General features: G+C 43.7%; 1 protein-coding gene across 1 annotated transcript in view; it reads left to right on the top strand.

The window, feature by feature from the left end:
* T265_06189 (hypothetical protein) overlaps positions 1-4,864 on the top strand; it is a gene marked incomplete at both ends in the record, with an annotated part of 41,766 nt that extends 36,902 nt beyond the window's left edge. The window contains one exon of the mRNA XM_009171390.1: positions 4,016-4,864. Within this exon, the coding sequence (XP_009169654.1) occupies positions 4,016-4,230 (215 nt within the window). The remainder of the gene's footprint in view (positions 1-4,015) is intronic.
* Between the last annotated feature and the right edge of the window lie 11,786 nt (positions 4,865-16,650).

The following is a 16,650-nucleotide window of genomic DNA, read 5'->3' as shown; positions in this document are numbered from 1 at the left end:
ATATATATATATATATATATATATATATATATATATATATGGCTCAGGGGGTGACCGGAAGGTCTTTGGTTCCAACCCAACCTCGATATCTTGACTGCTCTTTTTTAGGTCTGGGCGACCTGACAGTATTTCAGCCCTCGTGCTTCCTTCGGGTCGCGAAGCAGCTGGGCACCGAGAGCGTTTTACAGTTGAACGACTATTATTATATGCATATGCAATCCTTCAGCCCAAAGGTGTGCAACAGTATCAGATTCAAGTCTGTATAAGCCACCTGAAGACTCGCCGTGTGCCTGCGTGAAATTAAACTAACTTATCTACCTGCATAGATGCTGATGTTGGTAGAATTCTCTGCTAGACCTGTACCAAAGTATGATTCAAAAGCTACCAGAAAGACAGTCGCAGATCAGACGTCAAACATTTGATTGCGTATTGTCAGCAACCCTTTGTGTGTATGTGTGATTCGAACCATTAGGTTGACTCAGTTGATCTTTTCGAATCTTTTCACCTAAAGTAAAGCCGAAAGACCTAACGACAGATGGAGGTTCATTAGCCATATCACATAAACTCCAATTGTGCTCACAGAAGCATTCGATCATGTGACCTGTAGGAATTCACCAATAAGTGTCCTTTCAACAATGTGCGCTTGGTTATATTCAGACCGCATATGTGACTGAACAAAGTGAAATCATTATTAACATATCGCAGCATACGTGTCCTATCAATCCTGATCGGACGTTGTTCTGTTGGTATCTCTGGCAGCGAAGCATCAGTGTTGACGTTATGCTGTGCATAATGACGGTGGCGATGTTATCTCCGCGTGATCGCTTCATAGTGGAGACAACACGCGAAAGTGCTTGTGTAATTTCATAGTGGTTTCGTTTCGGTTTTGAAAACCAAACAAAGCATAATTTTTGAATGTAGTGGAGGCAGTTTCTTGTGAGGAGGTACTCTTTGCTTGGGACATGATCTAAATAATTGAGGTTTGATCGCACGGTCGTCCCCAATTCCCTCTTTAACGAAAGATCACATTCACCCAAACCAGTTGGATCGATACGTGTATTTTTTCCTGGAGACCACTTCATTCCCGATACTTTTGTCAGAATTTTTTTGCTTCAACTGCGGTCCATATGTAGATCGATCCGTGTTGCTGGGAGGTGCAATCGATTGTCCTTCAGGTACGCGTTCGATAGATAATTCAATCATACGGAGTTTTCCAGGTACATTTATTTTCCCTTGATAGTCAATCCTAAGGCGCATGGAAATTATTTTTGGTAGATTCCGGATGATGCTGATATCCACTTTGTGCAAACATCTGAGGATGTTTTTTCGAGGATGCCAGCTCCACGCGGGCCGTTAAATTTGGATCGTCATCTATCGTAACTAAGAGTCCTGTGAAATTCATGGAGTTTAAAAGGCGAAATCTTATAATGGGATACGAAGGATATCTCGTTTGAATAGTTTGAAAAATGTGAACTCATATCATCGGGTGATTATATGCTCACGATCCAGCTTTCTCAAGGTCTTCGGGGGTCGCATGTGATGTTGTGCCTTGTCCCACCCCTTGAACCAATCGTTATCAGTTTGGCTATTGTGTGATCCTTGGGTCATTTTTATTTTATCTTGTACGCAGATCGTTGGCCAGATCGTTTTGTGCTACGTGTGTGGTTTCCACGTGTGGAATGATTTTAAGTGTCTTCCGAACTGCTTAAATTCTCACAGATGGATTAACAGAGATCGGACGTTCAACACTAGTGTTTCTCCTCAGATTGGCTGACTGAACGAACATGGACAGACTTGATTTGTACATTGCAGTCGACGCTGTCCAGACTTGCCACACATTGTTTATAGTCACTGGAGTTCTGATTCAGTCCTTTCAAATAATGCACTTAGGAAATGCAATCCGCCACCCTATGTTGTTGTCAAAGGATCTTACCGAATAGGCATCAGATCTGTCAATGCAACTGCTGTTGTGAACATTTGCCTTCGACGAGTTCTCAAATAATACTTTGCGGTAAGAGATAAAAGCCACAGAGTTATAAAATTATCAACGCTCTCATACAAGTATAACCATTTTAGTTTCTCAACTGAGAGTGTTTTTGGTGCAGTGATTGGTTGATGAGAGTATCTTCAACGCCTTCACGTGACGTAGCTGTTTGTGTGAGCGGTTTGATGAGTATATTGGTAACACCTAGGACTGTTTTCACGGAAGTCTTCCAAACGCGTGCCAGTATGCCAAGTACCCCAGTCAGATTGATTTAGACATCTATATCAAATAAACTGCAATCCAGGTCTTTGAGAGTCTAACTTGCCTCGTTCCACTGTTTGATGCAGATGCTCAGCAAATATGTGGTTTACACAGTGCAGTAGGCCTCATATAGTTCACGGATCATGCGAAAACGAAGGGATGTACGTTTATGTTCCATCGTTCCCACTTGTATCAAGCCACATGGTATTTATAAGGCGGACCACTACCTGGGCGTCATGGTAGGAGCCATTAGGCTCCGCCGAGTTGTTTCGATGTCAATTTTGTCTCTTAAAGGTAGCTTCATATAAACTAGCATTTCGATACTGTCAGGCAATCGCTTTCCTACTGGCTTGTCATAAACTTATCCTACGGTGGAAGTTCGGATCGTCACTGCTTTGTAAGAATGCCGTATCAAGCTGTGGCCACTAGACTGTGCTGTCAGCCTCTTTCGAGCCACAGTTTGAAGTCTTGTTATGAACGATGGTGTATGACGAAGATGCCGAGATAGCTCAGTGATTAAGGCGCAAACTTACTGCCCGGAAGATCTGTGCTTCGAACCTATCCTCAACATATCATCTGCTCCTTTATGGGGGGGGGGTCCGGGGCAAGATGGCTCAAGTGGTTAGAGCGCGAATTTATTGACCGGAATGTTTGAGCCTGACCTCTGCCCCTCGACTTCCTCTGTCTAGGCTTGGGCAACCTGGCACTATTCCAGCCCTCGTGCCTCCTTCGCGTGGCATGGCAGCCTGGGTGTTACAGCTGAACTATTTTTTCTCCTTTATAGGTTTGGGCAAACTGATAGTACATAAGCTCTCGTGCTTCCAGCGGGTGGCATGGCGGTTGCGCACCGAATGGGTGCTACAGTTGAACGTCTAATATTAATATTACGGCGAAAGTTTGAGTTTTTAGAGACGCGACCGCTTCCTCAGTCGCGGTTACTGCCTCTTTTTGAAACCCATAACATATCGAGTGCAACTGACCTCTGTCTTGAGCTGTCGCTAGCATCTTGATACTCAACTGATCCCTTCAGTCCCGCAATATTCTTTAAACTGCTTCCTTGTCGAATTGCACTTAGATACCCAAGTGGAAACAGGACAACACGCTTTTGAAATAGAAGCCATAAATTACTGTCACATGTGTTAAGCGTCTCGCAGCTAATCAACATTCAAGTTGATCCGTCCAGTTCAAAGGTTTTTTCGGTATCACCTTTCATCCACGACTTGTGCATACGAGCGCTCGTTTCTCAAGACCAAAAGCACGAAAAAGGTAAACAACTAGCACAGCTTGTTCCTCACGACTTAGGAATTCATTGTGTTTTAGGTGCGATATATAACTTGACCGTGGGATTATTGCACGTCTTTTACCTCAGAGGTCATTCAACAGAAATACGGTTGTCGATAAATCGAGTCCAGATCGCCCTTCTCATTCATCTTTCCTGGCACATTGCTTCGGAAGTACTTTGAGCCAGTGTGAGATCTTTGTGTCTCCTTTATAATGTTATGATAAATAATTGTTCGACTGTTAAACCCTTTCTGTCCCTAGCCGCCATGCCATTCGAAGGAAGCACGAGGACTAAAATACTGCGAGGTTTCCCAAGCCTAGACAAGAGCAGTCGCGATGCCGAGGTTGGGTTCGAACCACAGGCCTTCCTGTTAGTGGGTCAGCACCTTCACCACTGCCTTATCTATAACTCTGGTCAAATGTAACTTGATTTCAAATTTGGTAATCGAGGGATTTTGTAACTTTGTTTTACCTTTCCCCTCTCTATAGAGGTTGTGCGAACTCGCTTGCGCGAAGCGAACGGACGGTACCGCGGTTTCTTTCGTACGCTACGTCGAGTTTATGTTGAGGAGGGCTATTCCGGACTGTATCGTGGCATGGGAACTCACTATATCCGACAAGTACCCAACTCTTGTATTATGATCGGAACCTACGAAATGGTTGTCTTTCTCCTTCAGTCCTGGGGTCTGACAAAGATCCCCTGAATAGATTTCAACGTTGACTCTGTAGTCCACCTTTGTTTCCTTGAAATCCCTTCGGGTTCCGTTCAGCTGAACTGTACGCCCAGCTCTTACTTGATCTTCGTCATCTCACACACTACAGAGAGGACCAGTTGGCTTTTGTACTCCCTGCTTCATTCGCACACACACACAGAGAGGACCAGTTAGCTTTTGTACAGTACTCCCTGCTTCATTCTATTCCACAGATTCCCTCCCAGAGGTACAGTAAACTGACGGTTACTGCACACCTATCCATTTCCGTAAGCCTTCTCTAATTTTTGTTCGCAGTCGACTGCCTTCATTGTGAATACTACTCATGTTGTCCCGCTGCTTTTCTATCTAGTCTGTCTATCAGTGTAAATGTGGCTACAATTTTCGTCAGTCGATGTCATCTCTGTCTTCTCGAGACTATTACTTTGCTACGGTCATGCTTTTTCAGTCCATTCTGTCACACTTGCACGCAAGTTGGCATAGTCTCACCTATCCGTCTGTTCCTTCTGTCTTTTCGAAATTTCAACCCATATCTTCCTAACCAGAGGGGGAGAGTTCCATTGTTTTATTGAAACCTGTGATTTTGTTTGTCATGCCCCGCTCGCCTTTACGGAATAAAAAACTGCACGAAGATGACTGTTTTCTCGGCGATCGGGGATGCTAGGAGGGTGCTAGATTTTTAAGTGGACTGTTCTGAGTCCTTGCACCTTCCAGGAAAAGGGTAAAAGAAGCCCCATAGTCACTTTATTTTTCTACCGTCCGATCTTCATAATTGATAAAATTAATGGGAGTCGGTAACATACACGAGACTCGTTCTCCATGTTTCTTCCTCAGACCACGCGTTGCTTTCTTGTGATATTCGGCGGTCAGAACAGCAGTGTGAGGAAATCACTCATCGACCCACAGAGAAAGCGCATGACCGAGCCGGTCTGACCGTCGCAGACGAATCAATCCATCATTTGGTCGAACAATCGACTTTTTGCCAGTACTCATTTCACCCCTTCCAACATTACTTGATGTGCGTGTAATGGTCAAATAGGAGCGATCTTTTTCATGCAACCCACCGTAGGTGATTTTTCACTGCTTGGGCATCAAGTTATGCCAATCCCCTCTCCGATCTTGGCTCGTCAGAAAACCATTGTCTGGATTCATTTGGGCCACAGAATCCGAATAATGGTCTTTCGCAAGCACTTATCCGTCGATAGATTGGTCACGTTTCACCGCAGTGCATTAGTGAAGATAACGCGACCGCCTGACCTACTATGGTGCCAACAAGCAGGCGTCCGATGCATTTATATTAGCGGCCAAATGTGGTGCTTGTTTTCTCAATTCCGTGAACAGAGTGCAATAAAGTCCGCACAGCATGTGATCCAACCGTCAGTCGTGGTGAATCCGAAGTAGCATCAGGGCACAAAACATATAATGTTTAGAAGCTTAGTGAGTTATCGTTAAGGTCAGTCAGTGCCTTGTCTGTTCTCGTGATCCAAGGACATTCAGACATTCGTGAAATAACTTTCTGTGGTGAGGATATTATGGTTGGTTTGCACGTGATGCTTCACTTTGTGTATTTATTCAAGTTGGAATCTCAAAATATTAGGTGCTTGCAAACTACACAAAGGATTATGGCTGATATCTTTCTTTTTGAAGACGATTGCGACTTATTAATTGAATGGAACCTGGGAACTTTTCCTGCCTAGCGGGTGTCTGGTAGAGGGAACGATAGGAATGTGACGTTAGAAGTTCGCATGCGCAAAGGAACGGATTCTTTTTTTGCGTACAGAAACAAGTTAAAGCTTATTTTTAACAGCAAAGGTGAAACTGGCCGATAACCTTGGGAACTTGACTAGGCATCGGAATAGTTTCAAGGCTGTGAACGGAGTTGAGAGTGAAAGATTCCCGAAAATAAAGTTGATAAGTTTCTTCTACCGAATAGAGACACGTACGTTGATATGCGTCACCGGAATTTCGTGTAAAGATCAAATGTATCGTGCGGCCTAAATCGATTAAAAGGCGTGATAGCTGAATGTTAGACAAGTTAGCCCACAAACAAGTTTACCTGCAGCTTTCTCAATATACATGGAGGTGTCTTGAGTTTTCCGTCAGTAGTGTCCGATCAATACTAATGCTGCTTCCATTAGCATCTTCATATAAGTGCGAGATCATTCCGAAACTACGGACTACTGGTTTAAAGTATATGGTCACTTGGATTTGACACTATCGAGAATTCAGCTAAAGCTAACAGACGACAGTGTGAGTAGATTTTTGAACTATCAATTGGGGTTCTGTCCTCTAAGTGAAACCAGCTTATGCGGAAAAGCCGAGAAGCATTTAACAGCTGTTTCATGCTTATTTGGAATCACGAGGAGTGCATACCTTACGAAACTTCGCTATTGAGTCTCAAACCGGCCAGCAGTTTGAACGTCCGGTTGCGGCCGAATGGTCAACAGTGCGATGGATTCGCACTTAGACAGGTCACAACACTAACCTTTGACTCGGTAAAAGTAATTTGACGACACGACCCGCAGCATGCCGTGACTCAAATCTAAACATGACTTGAGGGTCTTTCAGAAGTTCAGTTCGTGTTTTTCAGTCTGACTGTCTCGCATGCACCTTTCAGGGCAGCTGAACCTGATATCCAGTTGTCTTCAGATTTATAGTACAAGGCTAGGTTAACTGCTAAATCGTCCTAAGTTCTAGATAGCCATCAGTACTGTCAAATTGCCTGAAAACATATGGTGTTTAAAACCGACTTATGCGATGAGTCGGTTTCAGGGATTCAAATAAACTTCGAATGATTCTCTTATTTGCAATGTTTGGGCAACACGAATTTCGCTTAGAGGGGTTAGGCTGGAGAAGTCTTTTTCCCTATAGGCAGTGTGATCACAAAAGAGATTCATCTATTCGAATCTCCCATCCACAAACTGGCAGGACAATTACCTCCGTTATTGATGCGACAAAGTTAAGCTCTTTCTCTGGCCACTATTTGTTAGCTATCAAAATATAAAAGCACGGGATCCGCCTCTAGAAAGTTCAGAACGTCACGAACCTCAAAGTTTTATCAGGTTTTATGGTTGGCCAATATCGTGGCCGGAAGCGAGTGTCTCTTCTAAGTTAAGTGGAAATTTGTCCTTGGAATAAATTATCCGTTGGGATCGTCACCTTGCTCCTAGCATCGGTGTTTTGAAAAAAGTTTGCTCACTACAATGTTGCCTTTGAAACACCTTATTTCAGTACACAATGGTCTGATCGGATATGGGCCACTTATGAGACTCGGCAGAATGACCTCCATCTTTATGTAATAGGTGAATGTCCTTTGAGTTGATGTTCATTATCTGAAGAAATTTCGTTTCTATTTTCGCCTCAAGCCTGGTCAAACTAGGATTTCCTTACAAGAATCGATACAATAACGGCCGTCATGTCATCTTCTCGCGGAAACTGATTGTCCCCAGCAATCGGTTGGGCGACGCTAAGTCACGCGCAAAACCCCAAAAGTCAAATCGTCCAAATGAATGTTTATCAACAAATGCGATATTATAAATATAATAATAAAATTGTACAAACCTCAAATCGTGGGGTTACGTCAGCCTCTATACACCAGTTCAGGAACGCTAATTCCAACTGGGATCCCAAAGTTCACACTGACTCAAGGTACAGTGACTAAAAGATGAAACCCACATGGCTGATCTAAACTAGCAGTGCAGTGACGAGGTGAAATAGCGGTTTTAGCGGTTTACGTTCCGGTCAAAACAAGAAAGCGGTATAGACGCAAAACGGGGGATCACGTTGCACACAGTAAGAATAGAAGAAAAGAACCAATAGCTGGGTTGTTACGTCACAGGACATCTCTGGAATAGATGTTCTCCTGAGGCTGAAAGTGACAATGCATTCCATTTCTTTGACGTTAACTTTGTCAGACTATCTACAGGTTCAATCCAGAGATGCATAAAGACGAGACAGTACACAGACTTCCATAGTTTGGTGTCACTGAGTCAGAACGAACCCCGATTTACAAATTAACAATTCTAGCAAAACGAGGATACACTGAACTCTCAAATGAAAGACGTTGTCAACATGCAGAGAACTAACGTCTATTCAGAGAGGTTTATAGCCGACCTATCCGAACATCTGTCCCGGTCGTCGTAAAGACAGTCAATCTGAATCTAGCATATAAAGACCATATTGGCTTACAACCAACACCTAACGTAGACCTCAAATGTAGGGTGCCAGTACACGCCCAGAATATATTTGTGTATTCCTTCACTTGTTGTTATTCAGCGTATGGTGCACAACACGTCAACTTGCTAACGGTGTGGACCTCTGTTGTCGGGATATCACTGGACCGAGCAGTTTAGCCAAATGCTCCATCGCGTCACATGATTAACATCGGTCACGTGATCAATCCGAACGAGTCGTTTCCTGTCATCTACTGAGTAGTGAACAGACTGTCGTTATCGGTTCGAAGGCATCGCATGATTACTAGCAGAGCAGTCGCAATACGATTCCGAAATCCGGTATTATGCTATCGAAAGCGATTCGTACGAGCGCTGAGTCTGCCTTGATCAGTTGGCACGAATCGATAGGTCCAGTCACTCAGCGGCTCTCTAGATCATCTCACAGCATCCAGTCAGATACGATCTGAGTTACACTGATAATCTACCGTCCAATTTCCTTACATTCTTTATCAGTAACCAAACTTGGTTTCATCCCTATTTTATTCACTATGTATGTACTGACCTGATAACGAAAGTCCAAAAAACATTACTCTTCGTCAGTGTGTCCTTGTTGAAATTATAATGGTATTTGAATAGGTCAAATAAAAGTCGTACAATTGAAGTGACTTCAAGCGAATTAGAACACCAAGAATTCAATTTTCTTAGCGTTTTAATTTTCGTTGTATCACCCACAAACAACGGGACTATTTCTTTCCATGATAATTTGAGTAGGTAATAGCAGGGACGAAAGGCGGCGAATAGAGCCTAACTTTACTCTCGAACGTTTTGGTCTGCCTCAGCAGAAACCAGTTTCTGTATCAAGCAGCGCTAGTATTTCTTATTCCAAAGTAGTAGGATTGAAGCCTCTGAAATTCTCCTTTTGCCTTTGTTAAATTCACGGCATCAGATCGAAATGGTTGCATGAGGGAAGTTCCCTTGTTTTAGACTGCCAAGCTAGAGTGGGACACTTGTGTCCGTGACTTCCAGTTAATAGACTCTCTTGTAATATTACTAAGAAGATCGAGTACATGATGAGTTCGAATAGAAACTAGGCTGAAAAAATAAAAGGAAAATCCCAGGAATAAGGACTCCAATCAAGGAGACAATTTTTGAAGAACAAAGCACTTGCCGTCGCTGCCTTCCAGAACCGAGGGAAGACAGGTTTCGCTCCCCCAATTGTTGATTTCCTCATCAAGGGGAGATACTACAGGGGGAATGTCTTACATCGTCTGTCCAGATGAATCAACTGACTGTGAGCAGTGAGCTGTTTTTGACCTGAATAGACACACAACAAACTCATCTGGATTGAAGATTATGTGGCTACGGGACAAGAGGTAGAAATACAACATCGCCATATCTGATGGCGATATAAGAAGATTTGGTAATTTTCAACTGAGGTTTTGTCTTGCCATTGAAGCCAACCTATGGTGAAAAACGCAGAAGCATTATACAACACTTTCATCCTTGCTTGGAATCATCAGCAGTGCGCGTTCCACGAAATTCAGAGGGTCTCGAACCCGCGACCTTCCGGCCAGTGGTTGAGCACAGCCGTCTGGTCACAGGCGCCCGATCAGTTGTGTGATTAGCTGATGCGGCACCGCTGACCCTTCAGTCACGGAAAACGTATCACGTAGTTGCGTGTTGATTGGGCCCTCGAGTGACAGCTACTCAGAAGGAAGCTTCACTCACGTTGTGGACTTATCCTGACTTATCCTGATTTCCTGATGGCTATAAGTGTATTTTTACTGCAGAGAAATACGTCTGCGCGACGAAATGTAGAGCTTAGAGATTCCTGTTTGAATTTACCCACTTGAGATAACCACCTGTTTTTATAAGTGACGGATAGTGGACAGGATCATCGTGTTTTGATGAAGGAAACTACTCAGCCCACGACCGGTTTCGCCCTTCTTGGGGATCTTCAGTTAAGCGCAGTCCCCGAGTTTCCATCAACCTATGTTCTACTTGAACCTATCATCATCATGTTGTGTTAGTACGTGGAAATCATGAATGCGCACAACTAATGATTAGCTAGAGTGTTCCCTTCAAAATAATTGAGGGGTTCTATTCCGCCGTCACGGAAAATGTTGGAAAAAATAACCGGGAACATTACTACACCTCCCATTGAATAAGCACTCCTTTCGAGCGAACTCCACTGAGATCAGTTAGCAGCCCTGATTAGCTGCTCCTCAACCATGAATGCGGACCACTTCTGGAAAGCGAGTCATACCAAATGCATTGTGACATTTCCCAATCGATTTCTTGCCCCTCTGCCAAATCAAAGATAGGCCACCACTGAAGTGGCCACGCGAAACTGCAATTCACTCGGAAAACTGTGGTTCGGCGTGCGCAATACATGACTCGATAACCGCAACTTCTGGCGATGGGGCAAACTCTCATTAAATTGACCGTTACACAATTGACCAGTAGTTTTCTGGGTGCCTCTCTGCGGATTAGCTTACAATAGCTGACGCGTCCTAATCAAAATTTATACGGAAAAGCGTTAGAGAAATTCCTCACTGAACACTAGGATGGCTGAGGGTACTTTATCAAACTTCGATTGCTCTTTCGGCGTACGTTTGCGGGAAACATAGACCAAGGACAGCAGGCCGACCACCTATTCGGAGTCGCTCAGGACATTAATCAGAAATTAACAAATGACGACAGTTTCCCATAATTAAGTTTTGTCAAACGAGGAGAGGGCATGACAACCAGGAAGGCAGGATGTAGAAACAGACGCAGTCTTAGAGGAAAAGGGAGATATGACCGATAAGAATGGAATAACTAGGTCAGAGGTCAAATGGAGTGATTCATAAAGGTCAGAGTTCGATAGACAAAAGGACTGGAACGCGATCCAACAAGCGGGACAGACCATTCGAAAAACCGGTCCCAGTCACAGGTCATTCCTCTGAGCACAAGCACATCTCTGCTCAACGTCTACATTCCTAAGCATTATGACGTACATCCAACTCACTAGATGCCGATGATATAACCTCTGTTGTTGATAAAAAGTTTGCAAATAAACTACTCAGTTCAGCGAACAGAACAACGAAATATAGAGGAAAATGTCGGTAGCTCAGGTAGCGTAGATGGTCGTTGGCTTGTTCGCTGAGCTGGGCAATTTGATTGCAATCAACAAACAAGGAACATAAGCACAACATTTAACTACCCTTTTTTAACAGTCTTCCCTTGAAAACCGCGTAACAGAATTTCACTGGTTCAGGACAGACGTGATGAGCAACGTCAGCAGACGCAAATGCTTTCCTACAGAAAGAAACCGGTTCTTCATAAACCTATATCTTCAGGACTGGTCGATCACGGCTTACCTTCGCCTTCAGTTGAGTACCACAAATGGGCTTGACGGTTGTTTGTCCTCAATGGCGTTGAATTGTCAAGTTGTAGGTGACTACCATCTGCTGTTGCCACTCCCACTCCCGGGAGGTTGTGATGAAGCCCCAAGAACAGTCTGACCTGTGTTCAGCATTGATTCATACAGGAACGAGCACTGATATGGCCATATCCAATTTGGCCTTTGCTCATTCAGCTCGGTAGTTGTATTAGTTTTGACGGAAGTGTGTCTGATGTAGTTAGTGCAGCAGTCTCAAAGGTCACAATCACGTTTGCTAATTTGCGTCACATGTGACGTCAAAAGGGTATATCACTGTCTTGAGGGTCACGTGGAGCAGGCTACGGTAAGGGCTGTGTCGTTGTATGGGTGTGAGACGTGGTCGTCAGGTTTTTTACCACCGATGCCTCAGAAGCGTTTCTGGTACCGGTTGGCGTCAACGAGTCCATAACGAGTTACTTAGAAAATGGGTATTTGGTTGTGTAGCAAGTAATTCGATCGCGGAAAACATCCAGCACCTTGAACTACGGTGACTCGGACATGTGCTACACATGCCGGAACATCGTCTACCGAGGCGGGTGTTATTCTCGGTGCCTTCTTCAGAATGGCGGAAACCGCAAGTGGACCACGTTTGACTTAGCAGAAGGGTGTGAAAGTGACTACGAACAGTTTGGGTGTTGTGGGTGCGGTAGTCATTCTAGGCTTGGATATAAGTGGCGTTATCATGTCACTTTTTCCCAGGTTGTTTGATTGAGCGTTTGGAGATACAGACATCTCAGAATACTCGAGATGGCTCAGTACCAAATCCCCTCCCAGACCCTTCTCTTCTCTTCAAACCTGTAGTATAAAGTAATAAGCTTTTCTGTTTGCACGGCAGTGGGGCATCAGTGTCGACACTAGCGTTGCTGTTTCTGATGGTTGGGATATTCATCTAGGTCCCAAAAGCTTGTGTACAACTCCATATTATTCTGTTTGTGTTGTTGAGGCTTTTGAATGATTTTCGAGGAGATACTCTTCACTCACGCCGAATGGTTATGCATTATGCTGTGGGATTCTCTAAATCAGACATCAGCTATGAATGACGTTGTTGCATGCTGATAATTCGTCAGAGCTAATGTTTGTACAGCGGGCGTGGCTAGTCTACTATAATTGTGTATTTAAAAAATGCCAATCATGTAACACCTTTCCGGTAAACGTGGCCTCACTAGCAAAGGGCTGGCTCTGTTTTATCAACACAAACCAATATGCAGTTGTTTATTCAAATTCAGAGTTTATGTATAGTGTTGAACGGTAGGCTACCTTGGCTGAAAACGTCCCTGTACAGATATCATCAGGCAGGCACAGTCCCGACTCTCCGTCAACCTTATGTTCTGCTTGTACCCACATTTCACGAAATTCCAATTATACACTAATTTGCAAACCAATTTGGTTTTGACGGGACACTCACCTGGAAACCAGCCCAAGAACATCGCAAACGAATGATTCAGCTTGATTTCAGGTGAGTCCCCAGTCAAAACTCAACATGGTGTGCAGACGAGTGTATGAGTCGAATAATCTTTACTAAGTAGCTTCCGGACGGGCATCCGAAGGACTCTACACTATGCAGAGGCATACAGACACACTATGAGTAGGTCCCCATTTCCAACAATTTTACCATATACACGACTTCGAGAAGCTACTCTAGGTGGTGTTCACAAACGTGATAGCTTTGAAATGCAACCGGCTGACAGTTCAGAAATCGGAGTCACTAGGTTACGGCGGAGCTTGCTGGGAGACAGATTTACCTGTTGACGGTTGTTTTTCCGCCGAGTTGGTCCGTTAACACAAAATTAGCAAGAATCTATTACTAAGCATTTTGAATTTGTGAAAAATTCTTCATCCGCATATGATACAGATTTTTTGAACTGCATTTTCTGATGACTCTTGTAAACAACCATAGCGGTACACGCTAGTATGCATGTGTTTCATTCTACACAGTTCTGGTTTTCAGTCCTACTCACCGATGAAATTCTGCCAAGTCAGATTACCGAAAAACCCCTTATCAACCGCTTGAGCTTAGTGAGCTAAGTAAACATGCATCATGCAACATATCTCAATCGAAATTGTGCAAATTGCATGGCTCGCTTTCGTATTTCAAGACGATAACTGAAACGGGTAGATGATGGTCTGTACTGAAAGCTGTTGAGAAAACTGACTCGGTGATAGGACAGGTTGTGCAAATTTGTGCTAAGCCGAAACTTGAGATGCAGGAACTCAGCTAGACGTGGAGCAAGTCTTAGCCATGTTCAGCCTAATTTCTCATTTATAATGGTCTCGTTTAGCTGACGTTTAAGTTGTACCTATATTTGTTAGGTCGCAATACAATGTCCAGACATAACAAACCACTAATAAGACTTCTGAAAACTCTTCGCTAGCCCACGACCTGTTTCGCTCTTCTTAGGAGTTGTCAGGTAGGTGCAGAACACGAGTTTCTGTGAACCGGAAGTCTACTTCCGGTTCTTACTATAGCATGACATCTGGGAGCTTAGCCTTCAGCCCGTTCGGCCAGCACTTTTCTTCGAAGATATTCCGTCTCCGATTCTCAAATTTTTCCAAATAGGCTCCGTGATTTAGATGCAGTTGCATTATACAACGTATTTTCTTCCATATCGTACCAATTGCAATCTGCGACTACATCACTGTGAGAGAGTGAACACAGCTCACGATCCAACTTTGGAAGATTACTTTGTTGTATCACATGTGGCAGATGACTTCTGTGTTGAACCCGACCTTTTTACCGACCTTGACCACAATAACACGACTAATGGCACGTCAAAAGTGCAACGAATATTTGCTTCGTTCATCGCACAAAGTAATGAATCTTTGACTGAACGGTACCAGCGAAATCGGCTATAAGGTTAGCTAAACAACTGGGTGATCAGACTATTTTCACTTCGAAGTTGAAAGTCGGTGACCAATTTGAGAGAAAAGCGTTAACGACTACGTTATGATTCTGCCTTTGAGTGAAGGTCACGTACATTTAATGTAGTTTGTCCTAAGTATACCCTGGAAACTGAGCAACTGGTGATATCATAAATGGTTTATAAAAGTCATTATAAACAAACCCTATCGCCGTCGAATGAATTTCCGGGCCAGCGTTTTTGACAAAAGTAATGATTTTATGTGTTATTTTGCTCTACCCTGATAGAATTGTCGCAGGACGGTCGGTTTTGACGGTGGTTCACACGTATCTGCTTGCATTATGGAGACTCAGCATGAGTTCAAACGATCACGTTGTAAGGTTTGAAAACTTGACACAGATGCACATCTTCATTTATTTCCATTAATTCAAACAATCGGGGAAAGCGCACATTGGGAGAAACTTCCAAAAGATATTGGGAACATTGACGTGTGTGCAAGTGATATGCTAAGTCAAGTACGGTGATCAGAAGAAGGGGTTGGCAAAAATTATTGAAGTAACTATAATGCTTTCATAAAGGAAACTGCTCTCAAGATTTCCGGAAATCCTCTAGCAGTCCATAATCGGCTTTGTCCTTTTTGAGGCCCATCAGGTAGGTTCGATCCCCGAGATTTCCTCAAACTTATGTTCTGCTTGAACCTAAATTGGCAGATTTTTTGCAACTGCGCCCATTTGCATATCAATACGGCTTTCACGAGGGACTTATGTGAATCTCTGGTTTATGATATTCTCCAACTGAATGTGTTGCATATGAGGTTGATGGAGACTGGGAGACTGCGCCCAACTAATGAGCCTCAAGAAGGGAAAAACAGTTTGTGGGCTGTTGATGATTTGTCAGCAACCTTCTGGGTAGTTTCCCTTATGAAGATATTCTGTGGTATCTCGAATATCGTACCAAATGGAACATGAGGGGCGGCCATTGTGCGGCGCATTCAGTTGGAGGAAATCAAAAAAGTTTCAGAAGAGCTTGGTAAACAATCGGTAGTCTTTATTTGGACAACGTTACGCTTTTGACACAAAAGCTTCATCAGGCCAAGTGAAGAGGTCACCAAATTGGCCAGGTTACAAGACAGACGGGGAACCAATCAGTAAGTCCTCTACAAACTAGATCAGTGTTGAGTGTCAATCAACGGCTCTTGTCGGCTAGTGTGGGTGCCAAAATCTTGAATTGATGATTTGGAGGGGTCCCAACTTAGTTCCCGATCGCTTTTCGTTCCTTAATCTTCCACTTCGGGGTGCTTCACTTGATGATTCGCCTCAGGTGCCACTGTTAGATTTTTCTTGGTCTTTGTGGGGTTGTTAGTGCTCCGGTAATTTAGTTTGAGGGGAGTTGAGATCAAGTGGGTTTCAGATGATGACCACTCTTTTTACTTTACTCTTTTTTTACTTTTACTGTCACGTGCATGATTCAATTTCAGAAGCTGGAGGCCCTCGTGGTCGACCAGTTGACCCATCAGTTGAGTGAGCTTAGATTTTCCCTGGTCTTTGTGGGGTTGTGAGTGCTCCGACAATTTAGTTTGAGGGGGAGATCGATCAAGTGGGTTTCAGATGATGACCACTCTTTTTACTTTACTCTTTTTTTACTTTTACTGTCACGTGCATGATTCAATTTCAGAAGCTGGAGGCCCTCGTGGTCGACCAGTTGACCCATCAGTTGAGTGAGCGCCTGGAGGTGTAGGCACCTCGGAATGATTGTACTGAGCTTACCCTAAGCCCCTACCTTGTCCACCTTTATTCCTTTACCCATAATAAGCCCTTTAAACAAATGGTTGTACTGCTGCGAGACATTAGTGTTGAACGTTGATATCATGCTGTCCATGACGATGATGATGATGAATTTGCATAGTTTGCAGCTCACAGGCTACCTGGTGAACCTGTCACGAAGGTATTCAGTTTTAGAT

This window comes from Opisthorchis viverrini, assembly GCF_000715545.1.
Source record: "Opisthorchis viverrini unplaced genomic scaffold opera_v5_124, whole genome shotgun sequence".
Lineage (NCBI taxonomy): Eukaryota > Metazoa > Platyhelminthes > Trematoda > Opisthorchiida > Opisthorchiidae > Opisthorchis > Opisthorchis viverrini.
The sequence above is the reverse complement of the archived record's forward strand: the minus strand, read 5'-3'. Positions and strand labels throughout refer to the sequence as shown.